Source organism: Ornithorhynchus anatinus, chromosome 20 (assembly GCF_004115215.2).
Source record: "Ornithorhynchus anatinus isolate Pmale09 chromosome 20, mOrnAna1.pri.v4, whole genome shotgun sequence".
NCBI classification, from domain to species: Eukaryota; Metazoa; Chordata; class Mammalia; order Monotremata; family Ornithorhynchidae; genus Ornithorhynchus; species Ornithorhynchus anatinus.
The window spans coordinates 19,895,647-19,921,346 of NC_041747.1; the positions used below are offsets into that span (position 1 = coordinate 19,895,647).

At 41.6% G+C, this 25,700-nt stretch overlaps 1 protein-coding gene across 7 annotated transcripts in view; it reads right to left on the reverse strand.

Annotated features, from left to right (window-relative positions):
* Window positions 1-25,700, reverse strand: part of GRIA4 (glutamate ionotropic receptor AMPA type subunit 4) — a 244,609-nt gene that overhangs the window by 37,568 nt on the left and 181,341 nt on the right. For 6 of the 7 annotated variants that reach the window (XM_029047881.2, XM_029047882.2, XM_029047884.2 and 3 more), the window contains exons 9-13: window positions 16,431-16,541; window positions 9,150-9,356; window positions 7,292-7,662; window positions 4,500-4,698; window positions 252-499 (exon numbers count right to left, since the gene is read on the reverse strand). In XM_029047881.2, the coding sequence (XP_028903714.1) occupies window positions 252-499; window positions 4,500-4,698; window positions 7,292-7,662; window positions 9,150-9,356; window positions 16,431-16,541 (1,136 nt within the window). Of the gene's footprint in view, window positions 1-251; window positions 500-4,499; window positions 4,699-7,291; window positions 7,663-9,149; window positions 9,357-13,970; window positions 15,181-16,430; window positions 16,542-25,700 lie in introns of those variants that run through there. The other variant, XM_029047888.2, reaches the window with a different exon arrangement.

A 25,700-nucleotide genomic window follows, 5' to 3' on the forward strand; every position in this document is an offset into this window, starting at 1 on the left:
ACTAGAAGCAGCTAGTGTTCAACCAGTTTGGTTTTTATATGGCCTTGAAAGATACATGTCAACGGTGGTTAGTCATTGTAAAATTAAAAACCGTTACCTGCTTGTTGATTGAAAGAATGAAATGGAGAAAAAGGGAAAAAAAAAAGAACATACCATGTTCACACACAAACACAAAAGAACTAGATCAGGGGCATCAGGGAGGGTGGAATACTATAACAACACATGTTATATTGTTATACTATTCCACCCACCTTAATGGGGAACCCTTGGGCGTTGCTACTCCATAGCCTTTCGAATCCAGATTTCCTCCCACTTTCATGGTGTCACACGGCTTTCGCTGCTCAATGTATTCATTCATAGTGGACTCCAGGAGGAAGGCAAATTTGCCCTTGGATTTGCGGACCCGAGCTACTCCCTCGGCTGTAGTCCTCGTGAACACGGATGGCTCTGCGGATTTCATGTAGGTCCACATCTTTTCGTACACTGCTATTTTGGATCTCTGGAGGAAGGGAAAGAAAATGGATTCGTGATACCGATGATCGCACCTTGACAAGAACAAATCTCCTCTCACCTGTCCTCACAGCCACATTTTCTTCACAAAAAAAACTCCTTACTGCCTGGAACTTCTCACACATTTAGTATCCAATTAGGGGGAAAAAATAGTAAATACATTTTTAAATAATAATGATCATGGTGTTTAAGCACTTATTATATCCAGAGCATTCTTCAAAGCGCTGGGATAGATATAGGGTTATCACATTGTCCCACGAGGGACTCACAGTCTTAATCCCCATTTTACAGACGAGGTAACTGAGGCAGAGAGAAGTGACTTGCTCAAAGTCACACAGCTGACAAGTGGAAGGTCTGGGATTAGAACCTACGACCTCTGACCCCCAAACCCGGGCTCTTTCCACTGAGCCACGCTGCTTCCCAGGAATCGAGGAATTAAAGGAATCGAGGAAGCTATTCGTTTTTTTAAAAAAAAATAAGGATTTCATCCCAAAGCTTTAGACTTTCAAAGGTAGAACTGCCTGAATGTTGCTAGTCCCATGGTGTTTGCATCAATTTACAAATGAATATCAAATTTTAATTTCTCTCAAACATTTAAGAGAGTTCAACTTCTCTCCAAACTGTACTAATGTTAGAAATTAGACAACCAGGGTCATCATGATAATGTTTCATTTCTTCACTTTTCATGCCACTGAGGGGCTAATGATTTCAATGAAAACCATTTACCATAGCAAGACTTAGTCAAGAACATCATATCTCTTAATTCAGAACTTGGAAAGATGTTACCTACTAGTAATATTGATTTTTTTTTTTACTTAAAGTATTTGTGATGTCTTACTGCCTGAATCCCACTCTTAATACTTTTCCTGGGGAAAAGTTCAGTTTCAAGAGGGGAAAACATAAGTCTTTTGCATTTGATAATTACATGAGGAGTGTAGGAATGTAATTTTGTGCTTATTTGGGGTTCAGATTTGATTCACTCCCCTTCTTAAACAACTCCAGTGGTTGCCTATCGACCTCCGCTCCAAACAAAAACTCCTCACTCTAGGCTTCGAGGCTCTCCATCACCTTGCCCCTTCCTACCTCTCCTCCCTTCTCTCTTTCTACCGCCCACCCCGCACGCTCCGCTCCTCCGCCGCCCACCTCCTCGCCGTCCCTCGGTCTCGCCTATCCCGCCGTCGACCCCTGGGCCGCGTCCTCCCGCGGTCCTGGAACGCCCTCCCTCCTCACCTCCGCCAAACTGATTCTCTTTCCCTCTTCAAAACCTTACTTAAAAATCACCTCCTCCAAGAGGCCTTCCCAGACTGAGCTCCTCTTCCCCCTCTACTCCCTCTGCCATCCCCCCTTTACCTCTCCGCAGCTAAAGCCTCATTTTCCCCTTTTCCCTCTGCTCCTCCACCTCTCCCTTCCCATCCCCACAGCACCGTACTCGTCCGCTCGACTGTATATATTTTCGTTACCCTATTTATTTTGTTAATGAATTGTACATCGCCTTGATTCTATTTAGTTGCCATTGTTTTTACGAGATGTTCTTCCCCTCGACGCTGTTTAGTGCCATTGTTCTTGTCTGTCCGTCTCCCCCGATTAGACCGTAAGCCCGTCAAACGGCAGGGACTGTCTCTATCTGTTGCCGACTTGTTCATCCCAAGCGCTTAGTACAGTGCTCTGCACATAGTAAGCGCTCAATAAATACTATTGAATGAATGAATTCACAGTATTGGGAAAGATCAAGAATCCATTGAGTCAAACCCACTGTAAAAAAAAATCCTCTTCCACTTGAAAATTCACCAAAAGTATAAATCCATAAATCAGTCTTTTGAGATAAGTTCTAATGTGGGTAATTGAAGTGAATTACAGAATCCCCAAAAGCAGTGTGCTCTAGTGGAAAGAGCACAGGCCTGGTTGTCAGAGGACTTTAGTCCTAATCCTGGTTCTGCAATTTGCCTGCTGTGACTTTGGGCAAGTCACTTCACTTCTCTGTGCCTCAGTTTCCTCATCTGTAAAATGGGGATGTAATACCAGTCCTCCCTCTTACTGTCAGCCCCATTTGGGACAGGGACTGTGCCCAACGTGATTAAGTTGAATCAACCCCAGTACTTAGTACAGTGCCTGGCACTTAGTAAGCACTTAAAAAATACCATAATTACTATAATCTCTGACACTTTCCGAGATGCTTAGTACAGTGCAGAGAAAGTGTTTGGTTAAAAACCCCTAATACCTGAATAGTAAGTGCTTAACAAATACCAACATCATTATATTGTCACTAAAACCCCCTGTGATAAAACCCCAAATCAGCCACCAGCCGGCGACTGATTTGGGGTTTTATTTATAAAACCTATACTATACACTGCTTATTAGCCTCATGAGGTATTCTTATTTTCTCTCTAAAAAACCTCCCCTTATAAAGTGAAATGTTCCCTTAGAAGATTATATATTTAAAATACAGTAATATTGACATATGGTTGGCTGAAAAGTTGAACTGTGTTGTATTTCACTTTCCAAACTGAAAAAAGATATGTATGATCTAAATACAAATGTATGAAGAGGATATACCATATTTTTATGTTGAAGAGTAAATATAAATGAATTTATTCCTACGGTTAATGCTTCTCTAACCTCAGGTGGGAAATACATTCCTATAATCATTTTCACGTCTAAACTGTCTTATCAGACAAATATTTCTAGTCACAAAATATCCAACACTATTCCTTTGTTTTCCTGAAAATATTTGTGTTTAACAGAAAATTTTTCCCCAGTTAAAAATCTAAATCATAGTAGGTGAGTTTCGGATACGTTCAGAAAAGAGTGGTGGCAGCTGTGGATTTAGTAAAAATAATAATTATGGTATTTAAGCTCTATGTGCCAAGCACTGTTCTAAGCACTGGGGTAGATAGAAGGTAATCAGGTTTTCCCACGTGGGGCTCACAGTCTTCATCCCCATTTTCCAGATGAGGTCACTGAGGCCCAGAGAAGTGAAGTGGCTTGGCCAAGGTCACACAGCAGACAAGTGGCGAGGCGGGAATTAGAACCCATGTCATCTGGCTCCCAAGCCCAGGATCTTTCCACTAAGCCACACTACTGCTTTTCTTTGCTCCTTGCTGTTCCATAGAGCTGAAATGATGTCCTCTTCAAAGTTAAGAAGAATTAAACTTCAATTTTGCCACTTGGTAGTAACCGAGGACTAAAAATTAGTAGAATTCCTGGGCAATCAGGAATTCAGTATGTTCTGCCTTTTATGTTCTTGAAGAAGGAATCCCCCACCACCTATATGACACAAAATATGTTGCCATGCAGCTCAAAATGGCTAGATTCACAGCCTATATAACTTCATGGCAAACAGCTCTCTTATTGCCCCCTGGGATGCCAGTTTCTCTTGAAATGTGTTTTAATAGATGTAAACTCACTGCTATACAATTTTATAACACTGTGATATTTAAGGCTTCAAGACCCAAATTGTTTCCCCAAAAGACATAGCTGTTCAGTTTCCCCCCCCCCGCCCCCCATGACCTGCTTTTGACATTACCTCAGTTTAAGAATGCACATCCAAACCCATAGGTCAAGCTAACTCCACCCGCCTCGCTACCGAAGTAGTTTCAATCCTGGTCATTGCTTCAGGAGCTTGAGATGAAGACCTTTTCATGAGTTCCTCTCTATCTCATAGGACAATTCCCCTGCCTAACTCAAAAAGATGAATCAGTGAGTCAGTCAATGATATTTATTAAGCACTTACCTCATGCAGAACACCGTACTAAGCGCTTGGGAGCATACCATACAACAGAATTAGCAGATACATTCCCTGGCCATAGTGAGATTACGGTCTAGAAGATCAATAAATTTCTATAAATTTCAGTGACAAATCCGAAGAAGTAAAGCATTCAAGTGAACATTAGTCATCCATGTAATAACTACCCTCTACGGTCTAATTATTTGTTAAGGGTAGGTGGGTCTCCGAGTTCTAAACATTTGACTGTGCCCATCTCTCCACTTACTCTGAAGAATTCTTTTGTTGAGCCTGAGTCCAGTGTTCCATATGCAATTTCAGTTTGTTTGGCCAGATCTTCAGCACTTTCTATTGGGGAGACCATTCTCTCAACAGTCAAGAAAGCAGCGAGGTTAGCGGTGTACGATGAGATGATGATGAGCGTAAAGAACCACCATACACCTCCAACGATACGACCTGAGAGGGATCTAAGCGGGAATAAGATAACACATATTTGCCGATTTCTCGGGCCAGGAAAAGAGAGAGATTTTCAGCATCCCTATTAAACAGGTAACACCCATCTGGAATTTTGGTTCCCTTATATAATTTCACCCATTCCCTGATTTATCTTGAATGCCCTCTACCATAGATAGGGCTCCTTCTGCTTTGTTTAATATTGCATTGCAAACAAGAAAACATAAATTGGCCCCCAAGGATCTCAAAGTGTACGGGGGAGGGAGAACAATATCCTTCTTACAACCCAGTCTGCACATTTTGCTCCTCTAGTGCTAACCTTCTCACTGTGTCTCGATCTTGCCTAAGCCACATCCTGCCTCTGGCCTGGAACGCCCTCCCTCCTCAAACCCAACAGACAGTTATTCCCCACCCCAGTCCTTCAAAGCCTTATTGAAGGCACATCTTCTCCGTGAGGCTTTCCCAGACTAAGCCCCACTTTCCCTCATCTCTCCCTCCCTTCTGCATCACCTTGACTTGCTTCCTTTGCTTTTCCCCCCTCCCAGCCCCACAGCACCTATGTATGTATCTATCGTTTTATTTGTATTGACGTCTGTCTCCTCCCCCCTCTATACTGTAAGCTCGTTGTGGGCAGGGAATGTCAGTGTTTATTGATGTACCGTACTTTCCCAAGCACTGGGTGCAGTGAGTGCTTAATAAATGATTGAATGAATATTTTTATAGATGAGGAAACTGAGGCACAGGAAAGTTAAGTGACTTGCCCAAGGTCACCCAGCAAGCGCATGGCAGAGTTGGTATCTTCCCACCAAGTCCTCACTTCCAGGTGTAGTGCTGAATGGGAGAGGGGCAGAAAGTGCAGTTTCTGCTTCTCCCGCATGTTGGAATCATTTAACTAGGCCCTCTTGGAGAATTAACATCCCTCCTGACTCCGTTCTAGAACGAGGAAGATGTGGAAACCTAGATTTCTTCCCTTTACATTTTTCCCATCAAGGGAATCCTATGTAGGCAGAAAAGTTGGTATCATGAATGGAAAATTGTCCAGCTTCACAGCGTATGTAACTTTATGGCCAACACCTCCCTTACAGTCTGCTGAGATGAGAATTTAACCTTTACCTTACCACCTTTCCATTTGGGAAAAATATATTTCAAGTCCCAAGAAGGAAACACATATTTACAAGTCTTCAGCATCCATTTGTAAAAGCCATTTAAATACATACTAAGACTGACTGTGTGTTCTGCACGAGGTAAGTGCTTAAAGTCAGGATGGTTTGCAGAAGTTACTTATCTATTGAGAGAAATAAGAATTTTGATTCACAATTTTTCCCAAAATAAAATTACCTCTGTATGTGATCTCTCAAACTGTACAAGTTGTCTCACATGTTTTGAAAAATGCCCTGTTAACATGGTCTTTTCTCCATACTAACCTAACCATCCTAGAGAAGCAGCGTGGCTCAGTGGAAAGAGCATGGGCTTTGGAGTCAGGGGTCATGAGTTTGAATCCCAGCTCTGCCACCTGTCACCTGTGTGACTGTGGGCAAGTCACTTAACTTCTCTGTGCCTCAGTTCCCTCATCTGTAAAGTGGGGATTAACTGTGAGCCCTACGTGGGACCACCTGATTCCCTTGTGTCTACCCCAGCGCTTAGAACAGTGCTCTGCACATAGTAAGCGCTTAACAAATACCAACATTATTATCCTAATCCTCCTTGACCTTTTTTCGGTTCCCTCTGACACTGTGGACTGTCCCCTTCTCCTGGAAACACTATCCAATCTGCTGTCTCCTAGTTCTCCTCCTATTTCTCTGGATGCTCCTTTGCTTTTGCTAGCTCCTCTTCTGCCTCCTGCCCCCTAAATATGAGAGTCCCTCAGGGCTCAATTTCTATCTCTTTGGAGAATTCAGTCACTCCCATGGCTTCATTTACCATCTCTTTTGCATATAACTCCCAAATCTACCTCTCCTGCCCCGACCTCTGTCCTTCAATACCATATCACATTTCCTCCTCCTGCTTTCAGAACATCTCAACTGGAAGTCCTGCTGACACCTCACACGGAATATATCCAAAGCAGAACTCCTTATCTTCCCATCCAAACCCTGACCTCCCCCCAATTTTTCCCATCACTGTAGACAGTTCCACCATCCACTGTCTCGCAAGCGTGTAAGTAAGCATGGTGTTATCCTCAACTCATCTCTTTCATTAGACCCACATATTCAGTCTGTCTCCAAAACCTGTCTGTTCTACCTTCACAAAAATCTCTAGAATCCACCCTTTTCTTTTCCTCCCGAATTACCCTGCGGAGACGAATGCTTGCCATATCCCAGTGTCCTTGCTGACCTTCCTGTCTCCTGATTCCGCTCCGGTCCATACTTCACTCTGCTGCCTGGATTATTTTTCTTAAAAAACATTCAATCCATATCTTGAATGCACCTATCCTTATACTCCCCCATTTCCTCTATCTCTATTTTAATGTCTCTCCCGAGTGCTTAGTCCAGTGCTCCGCACATTGTAAATGCTCAGTGAATACCACTGACTGAGGAAATGATCCAAATTGCATCAGTCCAGATCTCAGTTGGAAAAAGACCATGAGAAGCCAGGAGTTCCGATACCAACCTTGGCGAAATGTCACATCCTTGTTGCATGAAGGCACCCAGGGAAAACCAGAGGCTGTTAAAAATGCCAAACTCATTAGGAGGCTGGTCGCTTGGTCCTTCCTTTCCATCCTCTGGCTCTTCTGTGTGCCATTCATAGGGGCTAAAGCGGCTAACCAGAAACAGCACCACGCTGACCCCAATATAGGCAAAAACTATGCACATCCAGATCTCGTAGGCCAAAGGATCCAGGAAGGAGAAGACACCTGGTTTAGATTTCTGGGGTTTTTTGATCATAATGGATATACCCAAACTCATAAAAGGTTTGGAAAAGTCAATGACCTCTTCACGGACCAAAGTGATTGTCAGAGGGGCAATGGCGATCTCTGCTTTCTGAAAGAGAGCATAAACGGGGGGACGTAGGTTAAAAACGTTGGTTAATATATTTCACTAAGTCACTCATCCTGAACGTTTAATTTGCCTCGGAACCTGTTAGGTTGGTTTTGCATGTTTTACTCGTCCTGGGAGTGGTTGTATATCTGCGAATTCGACTCAATCTGTGTAGATGAGTGTGGATAGAAATAGGTGCATAAGGAGATGCCTGGGGGTGAATGTAGAAAGCAGGAAAATGGGCAGCAACGAGGGGAAATATGGGGGAAATGGGTAAAAAAAGAGTCACGGAGAGTCAAAGAGGAGGAAATAAAGGAAAAAATCAGGAGACAGGGACAAGTAGTGGGTAAGGATAGTGAGAATTGAGATGAAAGAGACCATAAGGGAGAAATCAGAGAAGCATTGCGGTTTAGTGGGCTGAGCTTGGGCCTGGAAGGCAGAAGGACCAGCTTTCCAATCCTGGCTCTGTCACTTATCTGCTATGAGACCTTGGACAAGTCACTTAACTTCTCTGTGCCTCAGTTACCAAATCTGTAAAATGGGGGTTAATACTATGAGCCCCGTGTGGAACAAGGACTATGTCTAACCTGATTAACTTGAATTTTCCACTTTGCTCCTCTAGTGCTTACCTACTCAGTGTACCTCCAGTCTTGTCTATCTCACTGCCACCCCTTGCCCACCCCCTCCCTCTGGCCTGGAATGGCCTTCCTCCTCAAATTTGACAGTTATTCTCCCCCTCCTTCGAAGCCTTATTGAAGGCACATCTCCTCCAAGAGGCCTTCCCTGACTAATCTCTCCTTTCTTCTTTTCTCACTCCCTTCTGCATCATCCTGACTAACTCTGTGTTCATCCCCCGTCCCCGCCGCACAGAACTTATGCACACATATGTAACTTATTTATTTATACTGGTGTCTGTATGCCCCTCTAGACTGTGAGCTCATTTTGGGCTGGGAATGTGTCTGTTTATTGTTATATAGTACTTTCCCAAGTGCTTAGTACAGTGCTCGGTATACAGTAAGTTTTCTATAAATACAATTGAAAAAAATGAATGAATCTTCCCCAGTGCTTAGTAGAGTGCCTGGAACACAGTAAACCTTAACAAATACCATTAAAATAGAAACAAAAACCAAAATTTTACATACATTATAGCTAAGCTCCTTTTGCAGCTCTTACAAAGTGTTTTATAAAAGGTGACCTAACTTGATCGAATTACAATGAGTATCTACTTTTAGTTTCAAGGATTTTAGTAATATACCTGGGAATTTATTAACAATCCACTATGATAGTCTTATTGAGAAAATACAAATATGAAAAACTCTATTTGTATCGATTTTGCTATTAATGAAAACAAAGAAGCAGCTAAACATGGCAGCTGCAAATACATGAAACTTCTGAAAAAACTTACTTCACCCTCTCCAGTAATTTGAAGCCTACTTCAACAGGGATTAGGTCTATAAACAGTTAAATCTTTCAAAAATGGGTTTACTTACCCCGTAAACGAGTTCTCCCACCATCCCATTCCAAATCTTTGTCTCTGCATCCCTTGCTCCGTATTTTCCATCGGGAACAATGGCAATTTTGTACTTGATACCGATATGTTTTGCAATTTCAGATGCAAGATCTACACAGTAGCCTTCATACTTGTCATTCCCTTCAAACATTTCATGGTTTTTCTTGAACATAACATATGGAGATTCCTATAATGAAAGAAGAAAAACTGTAAAGGAGAAATACACAGCATAAAATCTGTAAAGCAACACGTAACTCTTCTGTTCAGTACGTAATAAAAAGCTTAAGCACCGCTTTTGTCCACATACCTACCCCGTGTGAATGGAAATCAACAACCAGACAAAAAGAACAGAAATATACTTATCAATTTTAGTAGAAAGGCCTAAATTCTTTTTCCACTGGGGCAAGAATAAAAGGAGTTCAAATCAATTTTAGTTTGTGTTGGAACTCCAGTAGTTCAAGTCCTTAAGTGCTTTAAGGTTTAAACTATTAATCATAAAAGGTTAACTAATACAGAAATAATACAGGGCTACAATACTCTTTCATTTAATTCTGCCCATGTGGTGCTAAAATATCTCTGAGGCATAGTTTATATAAAATATCTTTTCCTATTAAAGTACACCATATGTTGTAGTTACAAAAGACAAACTTAAATTCCATGTATTTTATTTCGGTTTCTAAATATACCATTGGGAAGCATTTTATTTTTCGCCTCTTTTGACCACTCCATTACTAGCTTCCCATATTAAGGGCGTCTATCAAGCTGAGAGAGAAAACATAGCACAGGTAAGTTAGATAAGAAGCCTTATCTAAGGAGACTCTTCAAAGTACATGTCTACTTGTTGTAGATCTTCAAGATATTTTGAGAAAAAACACTGATCAGATTGTGACTCCGAGTTGCAGTGGTAAAACAGAACTGAGCTTGGCAAATAACAGCGCTAGACATAACATAAAAGGTAACCTTTATGTGTACAGTGTGGAAAATGTAAGATCACTCTCTTCAACCACACTGGTAACAGTACCATATTTGAAAACAAAAAGCACAAATATGTATATCTACATTTCTGCTACGAAGTAATACTCTACTATCCCTAATATAGTATAGGCTACATTAAAACCTTTTATTGTGGTATTGAGGGTTTTAAGTACTCAAAATGGGTGCTTTAGCTTTTTTTTTTTTTTGAAGTCTGTTTGTATTATTCAACTGCAGTAGTTCATTTGGTGGTTCATGTTAGGAATTTATTTTTGGCATGGTAGTGTATTCTAGTTCAAAATTTCCCCCAAATTTAGGTCTCTCCTCTTGGAATCCTGTCAAAAATCTGATGTGGATATAGCAGTCACTAATCCAAATAACACACAATAATGGAAATGATCTCTAAATACATGATTTATCTACCAACTGTGATAATCCAGTGCTTAGAACAGTATTTGATACATAGTAAGTGCTTTAACGGATACCACAGGCAATAAAAAAACGCTGGCTGTCGGTCCTGTTGTAGATGTGGCCCTGGTATCCAACAACTATTTCTGTGGTCTTCAGAACAAAGTTAATGTGCAAAAGCCAAAAGAGTTTTTTTATTTTTATTTAGAATCTAGAATGTTTTACGTGATTAAGCAATGGAAAGTACTTCCTCCTTGTTTTATATACCTGTGAATGAGGGACAACTAAGCTTTTATGTACTTCTAGGAGATGTTGCAAAGCTTGATTTAGAAACTTATAACAAATCATTTTGCAAAAGTAAAGACCTTGCAAATCCCTCAGAAGGGATTTGTTGAAAAGCAGGTCCATTGAACAATGCTAGATGATATAGTAAAACATCACTCCATTTTGCTCCAAGCTTATTATGACTTGCAAGGGTATTTGGTTTTTTTGGAAAAAAGCAAAACATTTGTAAATTGCTATTGTGTATTTTTTTGTAACCACATAGGTATAAGTTGTACTATAAATTAATTTGTATTTGGGAAGTGGGCATGCATTTGGTAGATCTAGTGGAAATATTTCCATATTTCTGAGTTTTAGGAGAATATCGTGAACCTTACTGAGGGTGCCTGAGTAGGAAATTGTTTTCTCTAACCTAGAAAGATTAAAATACTTTGATATAATTACACTACTTTGAAAAGTTTAATTGGATCTCAAAAACAGCAGACATTTAGAAAGATATAAAGGTGGCATTTGTCAAGTTGAAAAGGAGTTACTTTAATTATCTTTGTGATTAGCTATCGTGTAGCTGAGAAGGAAGGAGGGGCAAGTAATTCTGTTGTATAGAACTTTTTCCATTAGTTCTCACCCCCAAGGCTGAAATACTTTGAACTATAGTAATACCATACAAACATGAACACAGTACACCATATCTTATGTGATTCAAAGAGTAGAAATAAAGATAGGACCCGATATGAATAGTGGAATATTAAAATAAGAGTTTTGAGCCCAGGATAGGTTCAAAGCCTGCATTGTTCCCTCTCACTGTGTTGACTGATCCCCTGAATCTCTCATTTCTAAATCAAAATAGCTCTGGAAACTGAATATTTAAAAAGCTCCTAATTCTGCACCTTAAAAAGAGAAATGATGCAAAATGGACCTCATAAACACTGTGGAGGCTGAGGCACTCGAGAATTGTCTAATTTCTATTTTCCGGCAGCCTTTTGGGGCAGAATGACACTCAAGTTTCCTTAATGAGGCTAAACCCGTTGGGTTTTAAATCTACACCATCATTATCATCCACTGTCCATTTGAGAGACTTTGAAGTAGTGGAAGCAACTGACACAATTGCATGGTTAGGCAGGTAGACAGATATACTTGCTTGGTGAAGTTTTGTTGGGATGGGGGAGAGAGATGTTGGGCAAAGCAAATGTATGGCAGAAGAATCAAGATTGAGGAAATGGAGATAGGAGGAGCAGAGAAAAGCTGAGCCAGTAGCTCATCTCTCACACAAAATACAGATGCCTGGCTCTGAAAATATAAAAATTACCCACTTCAGTAATTACTACTAAAGGGCTTTATAAGAATGGTGAGAGATGATGTTTGAAGGTGAAAAAAGGCCCAGTAGGGAAATATAATCCAAGGATCAGAGAGTATCTATTATTCCTGCTGAGCTAATGTTCTGTCTTGCAGTGTAATATTCAAACTATGCTGTTTCCATACATATTATTTTCCATAATCTATTCAGAATGCCTTCATTTTTCTAAATTAGCCTTGTTCCAGGAAATCCTGGGCACTCATTTTCCACTCAGAGGTCACAACCACACCATGCCGAAACTTATATCCAAACGGACTCAGCTCTGAAATCCTTACAGTTGCAATAGTTATTTCTGATCATAGATTGAATCCACAGCCTAACGAGGAAACATGAAACTTGAAATGTTCTCATTGTTCTCAGAATTCTTGAAATTAATTGATGAAGTCTGGGATGCTTACCGATAAGATTTCCTAAATGTCTTGGAAAGTAATCACTGTAATTACCTGGGCTTGATTTGAATATCATGGGAATGTTAAACAATGGAAATGAACAAAATTCATGAGCATTTGCCTAAAAAATTACTTTCTGCCTGAAAAATACCCATACATGGAAATAATTTGTTGGGCTGCATTCTCATCATTTCATTTGTGAAATGTTTGTACTATCAGTAGAAATGAACTTTTGAAACAATTTCCAATGTAGGTAGAAAGTTCATAATTTGAACAAACATAGCTTGGTTTAGTTTCTGCTACCAACTTTAGGTAAAGGATCTTTTCTGAAGTACCGTCAAATAATACATTGAGTGACACTGATATACAAATGGTTGCTTTGGAATCGATAAAATACTATCCCAGTTAGCACTTACATAGGTTTCTAAATTTTGTTGCTTCCCCCTACCTGTAATTTACTGTAGTGTTTATCTCCCTGGCTAAACTGTAAACTCCTTAAGGGCAGGCACTGGGGCTACTAACTCTATAATACTCTCCAAAGTGTCTTGATACAGTGCTTGGCACAGAGTAAATGCTCAATAAAGATGACTGATTCTAGATGGAGAAAATCCAGCACAAGTGTAATTTCTTACCAGCAAAGTTAAAAATAATAAAAAAAAATACAAAAAAATTAGGTGGTAGATACTGAAAAATATGTTTTCAAAATGATATACGCTTAAGCACCTAACCCTGAGATTATTTAAAAAGTATCACTAAAGTTTGAGAGTTCATTCACTTGTTCGGCATTTCATTTCAAACTTTCCCTAGCTTGAGAAAAATGACCTTTCCAGAAATATAGGTAGAAGGGCCGGCCACCTTCAGAGAGGTGCAGCAGAACGGGAATTGACTTTCTTCTTTTAGAAAAGACCATCCAGGTCTTTAGGATAGTTTGACCCTAAAGAACCTAAAATTTTAAATCTTGCTGCTTGAGATGCCTCAGAATGATTATCTCTTGTGTTCGATGTGTTACTGTATACAAGTCACAAATGTGGCAGAAAGTTTTCTATTTAAAGGTTAACTATTTATGTATTTTCAGGCCAGGCCCATAGGAATAATTCATGTCAAAAATATGCTTTGGTTTCAAATATCCAGTTATTTAAGGCACAGGTAGATTTTTTTTCTCCAAATAGCCAGAAAATTGAGTTCCAAGCCAATTTTACTGCTGAAGTGTTGGGGTAATTTGTCAGTATAAATCTGGGTGAGAATTCTCCTATCCAAAGTGGGATCTTTTAGCTATTTTTCCTCAGGCCTTGCACAATAATGCATGTAAAGTGGCAGCATTTCTCTTTCTAGTAGACTGAAAACCAAATTACAGATAAGCATGATTTTCCTAAAGTATAAAAAGTTATATACACCATTTGCATGGGAAACATAGCTAATTTTTCATGTTTATTTAATAAAAGCTAACATTACAGCACATAAATAAGAGAAATGTACAGAAGGAAAGACAAAAAGAGCAGTGACTTTATTCATTTAGACAAAATGGAATTTGGCCATGCTGAAAATTTCAAGCCTCTTTACTCTGGCTGGAGATGAGTATTTCACAGACTGAAAAACCTAATCAACTCCATCTGTCCTCAAATTGAATTTGGGAAGTCATACATGCAGCCCCCAGTATCTTTTTTTTTAATCTATGCTGAATCATATTTCCTTCAATATGAAGAGGGTAGTGAAGATGTCATAGGTCCCCAGATAGCGTATTAAGTAACAGCAAAATAGCGGGAACAGCACTATGACAATTCTGCAGTGTTCCATACTAAAGTCCTAAGCACTGTTTATATGGTTATGAGCTTGAAAATTCAAAATACGTTATACAATAAGGTTATATTCATTTTAAACAGACCCACATTACCCTTGCACCAATTTGTCAGCAAAAACATTAAAGGTAGCACTATGTTCTCATATCACTCAACTGATATCGAATGCATAGACAGGTAATGCAACTTTATTTTTTCCTATCACTTTTATTTGCTTCAAAGTGACATGCTCTATGAGAACTAGACATGCTTTGCAAAATAATTCCAAATTCTCGGCTTGAAAAATTATATCATCAATATAATAGGGCCGGAAAGAGGGTTCTGTAGCTAACATTTACTGGGTACATTGAAATGCTTCACTGAAGACAGAAAAGGCAAGGTGTTAATATCTATGATTCCTTTTAAAGAACTTTATCTGTTCAGAAATCAAGCACACAGATCCATGGATATTTACTTCTTGCCCTATAATCGGAGATTGAAATGATATAATTTTTTTTACGTACAATAGCCTCATTATATTGAGATCTGAATGAATGAATCTTTCAACTAAGAGCTTCTTAGGCAACATCAAGTTCTTCTTTTGATAAAGGTGAAGGTTAATTCTTCATCTGTTTTAGATCATTCAGAGCTTTTCCTGGTGGTTCAATGTCTGGTCATCCGGTCAGAGGAATAGTATCCACATGAAAAATGAGTTTAATTTTATTACATTGGAGATAAATACTTGAGCTTTAGTTAGGAACGGTGGCAGGATCGTGGCACTCTTTTTTTCTTTCTTGATCAATTTCTTAAAATAGGATTCTTCATCAGAGGCTGAAAAGAGGAGGACTGAACTGAAGTATGATTTTTCCATTACTGTGTGTCTCTTTTTTTTTTTAATAAAGGAAAAGAGATATATATTGTCTTTAAAGTCCCATGCAAACATTACACAATTAGATTAGGAGTTACACATTTCCCAGTGTTATGCACACAGCTGCTGCCTGTTGATTAGTTGGCATCCCAAAAGGATATTCTTCAAAGAGCCTTAATATACTAAATTCAGAAACCTTTGGTAATTGTTACATAATTAAAATGTGAAAGCTCCTCGCTGGTGTTTTCCAAAATGTTTCCAAAGCTTTTCTTTGAACTTAATACCAGGTTATAAAAAAAACCACACCAAAAAGACCAATTTAAAAACATGAAATTACATGAAAACAAGTCCATCTCGTTTAAAATGAAAGATCCATAAATTATTAAAAATGTGTCTTATCTAATGAGACAGGTGAAAAGCACAGTTAAGCTGAGGTGTAAAATTTTAAAAACAGACAGGTAAAGGTCACTCTTTGCTGGTTTGCTTTGACAAGCGTTCACTCTAAAGGGCATGTTTGACTTGAGAGGGGGAAAATGTTAGCGTTTAGTATTTTAAAAGGTAATTTCACAAGACTCTCCTTGAAAAGGGAGCTCTGAAATCTAGAGTATATTTCATTGATATTTTACTTCCTTCCCAGGTGAAGCACACCCAGAAATAATGGGGCAGTTGGGTATTGGTTATTGAAGGAAACAAAGTGATAAAGTAGCTTTTTTCAGTTTTTTTGTTAATTTTAAATAATCCAAATTCTTAAAAACATTATGTAAGATACAGAGTTCCTAGGTTGCCTCTTCAGTCTGATGAACTAACCGCAAATTGATTTCAGATGACTAAACTAAATGTTTTTTATACAATTAGTATCATATTGACATTTTTTAAAGGTACAGCAATAAAATCCCATTTCTTTGGGAAGATCATTTATTCCATTCGATTTTGACCATCTCCATTTTAACTTCTGAAATTACTACAGTGATAAACAAATCAAGATATTTCCTCAGGATTTTTGGCGGCCGGGGGGGGGGGGGAGGGGGCGGGGCGAGAATAGTGAAAGCCACAATAAAATTTATTTTGAATCAAGAAAAGCTTAAAACTGAACCAAAGTTATCAGATGTAGGTTTGGTCCTCCCTATTCCCCGCACCTTGGAAACCGAATAGTAAAAGAAAATTAAACTAAAACCAGAAGTGGTAGCAAAAAAACAAAGCAAAAAAGACTTACCATAATTGTGGTTACAACTACTGTTCGGTTCTCGACGGCCGCGGTATCGTTGCCGAGTGTGGGTACATCCTGAATCAAGACGAGCTTATCCATATCATTCCAGTAACCAACCTGTTAGACATAGAGAAGACCTTTATAAAGAATGTACAAAGGACAATCAGTCGATCGCATGTATTGAGCCCTTAGTGTGTGCAGAGTGCTGTAATCAATCGGTGGTACTTACTGAGCGCTTACTCTAATAATGTTGGTATCTGTTAAGCACGTACTATGTGCAGAGCACTGTTCTAAGCGCTGCGGTAGATACGGGCGAATCGGGTTATCCCACGTGAGGCTCGCAGTTAATCCCCAGTTTCCAGATGAGGTAACCGAGGCATAGAGAAGTTAAGTGACTTGCCCACAGTCACACAGCTGACAAGTGGCAGAGCCGGGATTCGAACCCATGACCTCTGACTCCCAAGCCCGGGCTCTTGCCACTGAGCCACGCTGAGCACTGGACTGGGTGCTTGGGAGAGTACAATCCGACAGAAATAGCAGACATGTTCCCTGCTTATGAGTTTACAGTCTAGGGGGGTGCCAGCAAGATCTTCTTTGGCAACCCCCTGCCCAGAAGAGGGGTCACCCTCTTAAAGGTGTGTAATCAAGGGTGGAAACGGGAGAACAGAGGCTCAGTGAAGGACCAGAACCCAGGAGTCCTGGCTCCCAGGGATTGCTTGGGCCTTTCAGCGTATTGTCTCTGCTTTTGCCAAATCAGCTCTAAAGACCAGCAGGGCGAAGGAAGTATCAGGACAGAAACGCAGGGCTTCAAGCTGTCGGCTCGAGGAGCTGTCACTAAGCACTCGGGAGAGTAATGACGGTGATGAAAACTGTGGTAGTTTTGAAGCACTTCTAAGCGCAGGGGTGGATACAAGCAAATCGGTTGGACACAGTCCCTGACCCGTGTAGGGCTCACAGTCTCAATCCTTATTTTCCAGATGAGGTAACAGGCACAGAGAAGTGAAATGATGATGGTATTTGTTAAGCGCCTACTATGTGCCGAGCACTCTTCTAAGCGGTGGGGTAGATACCAGCTAATCAGGTTGTCCCACCTGGGGCTCACAGTCTTAATCCGTACTTTACAGATGAGGTAACTGAGGCACAGAGAAGTGAAGTGGTTTGCCCAGGGTCACGCAGCAGACAAGCGGTGGAGGCGGAATTAGAACCCATGTCCTCTGACTCCCGTGCCTGTGCTCTTTCCGCTAAGCCACGCTGAAATGACTTGCCCAAGGTCACACAGCAGACAAGGGGCAGAGCCAGGATTAGAACCCGTGCCCTTCTGACTCCCAGGTCCGTACTCTATCCGTTACGCCGCGCGGAGTTGGTAGACACATTCCCCGCCCACCGGGAGTGACAATTATCAGATATTTAAGTTACTCCTCTCTGTTCACCCAGACCCTCCCAAAAGCCTTCAGAGCCGAATTTAATCCTAGGAAGTCAGTCGGCCGATCGTATCTGAGTACATATTGTGTGCAGAGCACTGTTCTAAGGGCTTGGGAGAGTACGATACCACAGAAAGCATATTCCCTTCACACGGCCAGTCATTCTGGAAGCTGGATGCCCACATGTAGAACCGCCTATGGAAAATTACAGCCTGGATGGGGATTTCTGAATTCCACAGTGGCACACCTCGAGGTGAACTTGGTACCCAGGAAGGCGTGGAAAGAGTCTTGGGGCCAATTTGCCAGTTCTGTACCATGAGGGCTGGGAGCTATATGCCAGTACTCCTCCAAAGTAGTACATTTCATATGCACGCATTGCTCAGGCCCCCTTTTAACGGGATAGCAGCCTGTGGGGTCAGGTCAGGACAGCGTAGCGTCAAATTCATAATATAAGCTGGCACATCTCGTTCGTATCTTGAGAACCCCTCATGTTTTCCCTCACAATTAGTCATAGGTCAGGTCGATAAGAGATGAGAGTGTTCTCTCACTAAATATTAGCTGCAGGTGACATTTTGCCGGCTCGTAGTAGCACCCGAGGGAGAGAGCCGGTGGATATACTGATAGCTGGTATCCTCCCAAAATGTATTAGGGGTATTGACTCCTAATAGAATCAGTCAACAGACTTTGTTCCTCAGATACATTACATGGAACGAGGTGGCTACTTTAGGGGTCAGACTTTTATTAAAGTTTTGTTTGTACTAATTTTGTAAATGTTGGCTTGTAGCGTGCCGGTCCACAGCTTCCTGGTTGAACGCAGCTGCCGGTGACCTCTGCTGCCAATAATGACGGCATAAGATGAGCCGAGAGTACTTGAATGTGTCTCTTGGACTCTGAGGAAGAATATCCCCCTTTATAGTGCTGCTTGAAAAAATGGCCAATGTACTGAAAAAGGAACTTTGCAGAGAACTGCCAAGTAATGGCTCAAGCGCGCTCAAGGGTATGGTATTTGCAATCTTGAACTGTTACCCTATTTCAATTCATCTACAGAAGCCCACTATATTTGACTCTCTTAGTTTTTATGTCCTCCTGTACGGCTGGAGTGAGGCAAACGATCTCGATATCTGCTGATGATAATGTTGGTATTCGTTAAGCGCGTACTAGGTGCAGGGCACTGTTCTAAGCGCTGGAGTTGATGCAGGGTCATCAGGTTGTCCCACATGAGGCTCACGGTCTTCATCCCCATTTTACAGATGAGGCACAGAGAAGTGAAGTGACTTGCCCACAGTCACACAGCTGACAAGTGGCAGAGCCGGGATTCGAACCCATGACTTCTGACTCCCAAGCCCGGGCTCTTTCCACTGAGCCACGCTGCACTTATATCCTGCCTTGACTAGTGCATCAGCTTCCTCACTGAACTCCCAGCCTCCTGTCCCTCCCCACTCCAGATGATAGTTCATTCTGGTGCGCAGATCATTTTTCTAAAAATAAGTTTAATCCACATCTCTCTACTCTAAGAACCCCCAGGGATTGACCACTCACCTCTGCATCGATGAGAAATTCTTTACCTCCTACCTCACGTGTCTACCACAGCCCAGCCTACGCACTTTACTCCTCTAGATCCAGTTACCTCACTGTGTCTCGAACTCATCTCTCTCACCACTGGCCCCTTTTCCCCTCACCTTCCATATGATGGTATTTATTAAACTCTTACTGAGTGCTAAGCACTGGGGTAGATACAAGGTAATCAGGTTGTCCCACTTGGGGGGGGGGGTCACAGTCTTAATCCCCATTTTCCAGATGAGGTAACTGAGGCACAGAGAAGTGAAGTGGCTTGCCTAAGGTCACACGGCTGACAAGTAGCAGAGCCAGGATTAGAACCGTTGACCTCTGTCTCCCAAGCCTGGGCTCTTTCCGCTAAGCCACGCTGCTTCTCAATATATGTATTTTATATATATATATATATGACAGATATATGTCAGGCCAACATTCTCCCCACAAGGAGCAGTACATCGATAACATTTATGGAGCACCTCCCGAATGCAGAGCGTCATACTAAGTTCTTGGAAGAAATCCCTTCTCTCAAGGACCCTACAGTCTATTGAAGGAGATAAACTAATTACAGACAAAGGCTTTCCAAAGGATGAGTAATACATTCAAATCCTCTGAAGATAGCAGCCTTGGGTTTGTTTGGGTTTTTTGTTTTTTTAAAAAAATTCAGGTTCCTTTTTATAGCCCAGTGTGGCTGTAAACAATGAATTGAACAAAACTGGACATGCTGTACTGTCTGGGGAATGGGACAGAGAGAACACCTTAAACTCTAACACGATCGCTGAGTAATCTCGGGATCACTTCCGAACTTCTTAGGGAAGCCAAATTTACTTAGTATTCACAACACCTCAGGTTTATCGATGTTGTCAAATGCTTCCGGGAGGGCTGTGAAGTATAAAGGTTGTGGTGCTGTTCCTCGCGCTTGTCTTGTAATTGAGGTGAGGCCAAGATCGTGTCTACTGTGCTGGCTGTGGGCTAAAGCTGCATTGGGATTCTGAACGCGTTCACTTAACGGTATCTGCAGTCGTCTGCGAAGAAGGGTTCTGGCTAGGATCTTGTCTGCAATGGAGAACAGTGAGATGTTGTGAAAATTATCTCAGTGAGACAGAACACACACTGTTTTTTTGGATGGTGTTGCTGATCCTGGCTTTTTTAATAACAGGGGTGACATTTCAGTGTCCCACTTATTGATGGATAGGATAGGAAGGCAGAATGGTCTATAGGGAAGAGCAGAGGTCTGGGAATCAGGAGCCCAGGATTCTAGTCCTTTCTCTGTCACTTGCCTGCTGTGTGACCTTGGATTGATACTTAAATTCCCTGGACCTTAGTTTCCTCATCTATTCTCTCTCCATCTTTGAATCCGACCCGCCTTTGGAATGGAGACTATCCAGTCTGATCATCTTGAATCTGCCCGTGTTTGACATGGTTCTTGGCACAGAGTAAATGCTTAACCAATACGATCACTGAGGAAAAACCAAAGCAGTATGAGCCCTTAGGGCCTGGAGAGCTCAGCTTGTATGTTTCCAGATCAATCGGTGAACTGAATTTATTGAGAGCACGTTGTGCAGAGCACTGTACCAAGAACTCGAGAGCACAATTCCATAATAATAACCGTGGTGTTTGTTAAGCGCTTACTGTGTACCAGGCACTGTACTAAGCACTGGGATGGATGCAAGCAAATCAGGTTGGACACAGTCCCTGTCCCAGATGGGGCTCATATTCTTAATCCCCATTTTACAGATGAGGTAACAGAGGAAGAGAGAAGTTAAGTGACTTGCCCACAGTCACACAGCAGACAAGTGGTGGAGCCAGGATAGAGTTGGGAGACATCCCTGCCCACAAGAAGTTCACAATCTAGTTGGAGAGAGAGATGTTAAAATAAGTTACAGATAGAGGGAGCATCAGTGGAAATAAAAAAATGTACCCCAGTGCTGAGGGGAGTATCAAAGTGCTTAAGAGAGAGATTCCAAGTGCATAGTAATGCAGAGTGGAGGGCAAATAGGGTGGAGAAATTAGAGGTTAATCAGGGAAAGCTTCTTGGAGGAGATATGACTTTAGTAGGTCTTGGACAATGGAGAGAACTGCCACTTTAGGATTTTTGTCTCCCAAAGTACTTATGTACGTAGCTCCCGGACCCATTTACTTAAACACTAGCTCATCTATATAACCTCTTTCAACTCTTCCTCCAGTTCTTGTATTGTCTCTCCCCTCCTAGATTGTAAAATCCTGGAGGATAGGGGATCGTATCTACTTCAGGTCTACAACATTCAGCGCTTAGAACAGTGCTTGGCACATAGTAAGCGCTTAACAAATACCATCGTTATTATTGATATGCCTGCAGTAGGTGTTCAAATACCATGGGTTGCCTGATTCCCACTAAATGCCAATGATCCCCCATGAGGAGTGGCTACTGATCAACAAGAGACTGGATTTTTCCAGTGAATATTTGAATCTTGAGAAAAATGCTTTTAATCCGTTGTCACGGAAGAGACCCATTTCCTGTTCTGGTTTGTTTCACTCTAAGTTCCTTAGATGGAACTTCCTCAGGTTTCCTCCATTTTCGTTATTCGACCTTGGCTCTCTAATACTCCATTTTTACCAATGCGTTTTTTTTTATGTCCTTTTTTTCAAATCCCTCACTCATTGTCCTTCAGGGGAAGGTTTTAGGCAGCCAATAAGAAGTTTTTTAGCAGCCCACATGACCTATAATTAGCCTAAATCAATCAGTTACTGCTATTTTTTGAGCACTTACTGTGTGCTTAGCATTGTACTAAGTGTTTGGGAAAGGACAATACAATAGAGTTAGTAAATGGGATCCCTAACCATAAGGAGTTTACAGTTCACAGGGGTAGGTTCTGGACTGTAACCCAACTGTTTTGTTTTGTTTTTTTGTTTGTTTTAATGATATTTAAGTGCTTAGGTTCCAAGCACCGTACTAAATCCTAGGGTAGGTTGGATACCATCCCTGTCCCAAGGTGTTCACAGTCTTATTCCCCATTTTACAGATGAGGGAACAGAGGCCCAAAAGAAAAGTAACTTGCCCAAGGTCACCCAGCAGATGAGTGGTGGAGCCTGGCCTAGAACTCAGATCCCTCTGACTCCCGGGCCCGTACCTTATCCACTCTGCCCAAGGAAATAGTGGTGGACTGGAATAATGTGAACAGTGGGGTTTGTAGCATCCCAGAAAAGGCCAGGATTTTCGAGTCGCCTTGGGTCCTCCTGCAGGGGACCTCCTAGCCCAGACAGCCCTCTGGAGCTAGAGTTAGACTCTGGATAGAGGCTGTGAAATGTGCTGTCAGACAGTTTTCCTGGAACAGGAGTTAGACAAATTGATACAGCCTCTCGTAGATGTGCTTTGAAAGCCGCTTCCTGTGTCAGCAAGTTTTCAATTCATCAGAGCAGTTGCTCTCTTTTAAGGCAAACGGCAAGTCCTCACGAGTGCTGCCTTTTGGAAGGGAGCTTGTTTCTGAAGTTCCGGTTTAGTATTTCTGACAGGGTGCCCAAGTTAATTGCCACAGTGAATCAGGGATGAATGTGTCCATTTCATTTCACACTTTGTAGCGCCTCAGGATTTCTTGGATGAATATTATCTTATTGTGGGTATCTTCAGAACATAGAGTTTTCAATTTACTTAAACATTTCTCTCCATGGGCATCACTCCAGGATCGCACGTCGTCGTTGAAAAATCTCTGCTGTACAAACGGTTCTTCTGTGCAAAAATGTATTTGAATTCCCTACTTCTTACTTCCCACTCTCCCTCATTTCTCTCTCTCTATACAAACCATATAATCTACGACTGGATGACTGCATCAGCTCCTTGCTGACCTCCCAGCCTCATGTCTCTCCCCGTTCCAGGCCATACTTGACTCCGCTGCCTGGATCATCTTTTTTCACAGAAACGTTCAGGACACGTCTCCTCCCGCCCCCAAAAAAACTTCAGTGGTTGCCTATCCACCTTCCCATCAAACAAAAACTCCTCACCATTGGCTTTAAAGTACTCACTCACCTTGACCCCTCCTACCTCACCTCAGTACTCTCCTACTACCATACATCCTGTACACTTTGTTCCTCTAATCCTAACCTTCTCACTGCACCTTGGGCTCATCTGGCCCACGTCCTGCTTCTGGCCTGGAACATCCTCCCTTCTCTCATCCGACAGACATTCACTCTCCCTCCCTTCAAAGCCTTATTGAAGCACCTGGACGTGGCAAAGCCAATCTAACTGCAGGAGGCGGGAATTAGCATGGAGGGATTCAAACATGGTGTGAACTGCCAACTGGTTGGGGAGCTGTAATTAGAAAGGGACTGAAAGTCAACAGTGATTCATTCAGCATCCAAAAGGTCACTGTGGGCAGGGAATGTGTCTGCTTATTATATTGTACTCTCCCAAGGGCTTAGTACAGTGCTCTGCCCACAGTAAATGCTCAATAAATATGACTGAATCAATGAAAAACAATAGGTCAAAGGGATGGGATTAACGTTCACTATTACAACACATACTGGTCTTTTTGTTTAGCGGGTGTGTCTCTATTTTTCAAAGTAACTCATTTGCCTCCTCTGAGAGCTTGCACATTCCTTTTAGATTCAGCAGACTCAGCCAGAAATTGAGAACCAAAATGTATCAGTAATATGATCTAAATGCCAAATGCAAAGTCTCACTTTAAATAAATGAAAAGATAAGGATGATGCTTTTCCCATTTTAGTAAGGCGGCCAGTGGTAAAATTAAGACGACAGATCCAACACTGATGATTTTTTTTGGTTAAATGGTATTTAAGTTCTTACGTGTCAAGCATTATTCTAAGCGCTGGGATAGATGTAAATTTATCAGGTTGGACACAGACCCTGTCCCACACAGGGCTCACAATCCAATCTAAATAGGAGGAAGTAATATTCGATTGTATTTACCGAGTGCTTACTTTGTGCGAAGCATTATACTTGGAAGAGTACAATATAATAACAGACCCATTCCCTGCCCACAGTGAGCTCACCAGTCTAAGCAACTGACACTTTTAGACTGCCACTCTTTCTCAGAAACGTGATGGACGAAATCTCCCATTTGGCAACATTATCTTCAAATGGAAGGACAAGTCTGTCATCCTGTCTTAAAATGCTTCTGTTGCCTGAGTTCAGTTTCTCTCCTTCCCTCCATTTCCTCTCTCCCAGACTCATAGCTTCCCCGTGCCACCCTCTCAACTCATGTATCAAGGTGGCAGGAGGAACATTTTCTACTGTTTTCATGAGAACTAAAATAAGTCTTAATCATAACTGGCATTTGAGCGTTTTCCCGAATGCCAAGCACTGCACTATGTACTGGCGAAAATTCAAAATAACCCGACTGGAAGCAGTCCCTGTCCCACCTGGGGCTCAGAGTCTGAGCAGCATATTAAATCTTCCAGTTTACAGTTGAGGACACCGAGGCACCAAGAAGTTAAGTGACTTGCCCGAGGTGACTCGGCGGGAAAGTCGCAGAGCCATTAATAATAATAATAATAATAATAATAATGTTGGTATTTGTTAAGCACTTACTACGTGCAGAGCACTGTTCTAAGCGCTGGGGTAGATACAGGGGAATGAGGTTGTCCCACGTGAGGCTCACAGTCTTCACGCCCGTTTTACAGATGAGGGACCTGAGGCACAGAGAAGTGAAGTGACTTGCCCACAGTCACACAGCTGACAAGGGGCAGAGTGGGGATTCGAACCCATGACTTCTGACTCCCAAGCCCCGGCTCTTTCCACTGAGCCACGCTGCTTATCAGAACTCAGGTCCCTGACTCCAAGCCCTGTGCCTCTTTCCTCTAGGCCATGTTGCTTCTCACCAAAAGACCTGTTTTATTGTCTTGCCTATAGAACTTGAGTAAAAATGAGATATGAATGAGGGAGGTCAATCAATTATTGTGCACAGCACTGTACCCAGCTCTTGGGAGAGTTCAAACAGCCCTCAAGGACTGTAATTACAGTCCTCAAGGCAAAGGTAGGCGAATGAGGTAAACTGTCTGGGAAGTATTTTCTTGGTCTAAAAATAACCGGTCAAACTTTTCTCCCTGCAGATTTGCCCCATGAGGTCTATAATCATGCGTGAAAGTAAGCAGGCACTACAATAGTATAACGTTAAAAGGTTGCTTTCGTTAAGTACTCCTATTGGCCAGAGAGCACTGGGAATAATAGTACATTTCATATCCTCTAAAACATTTCTGATGTTTGCCCACTTGTGGAATATTCATCAGCCTCTAAACGATCCATCAAATCAAGTCTTAGTTTAACAAAGTGCCTGCTTAATTGGTATATTCATTTGTAACCAAAGACGTA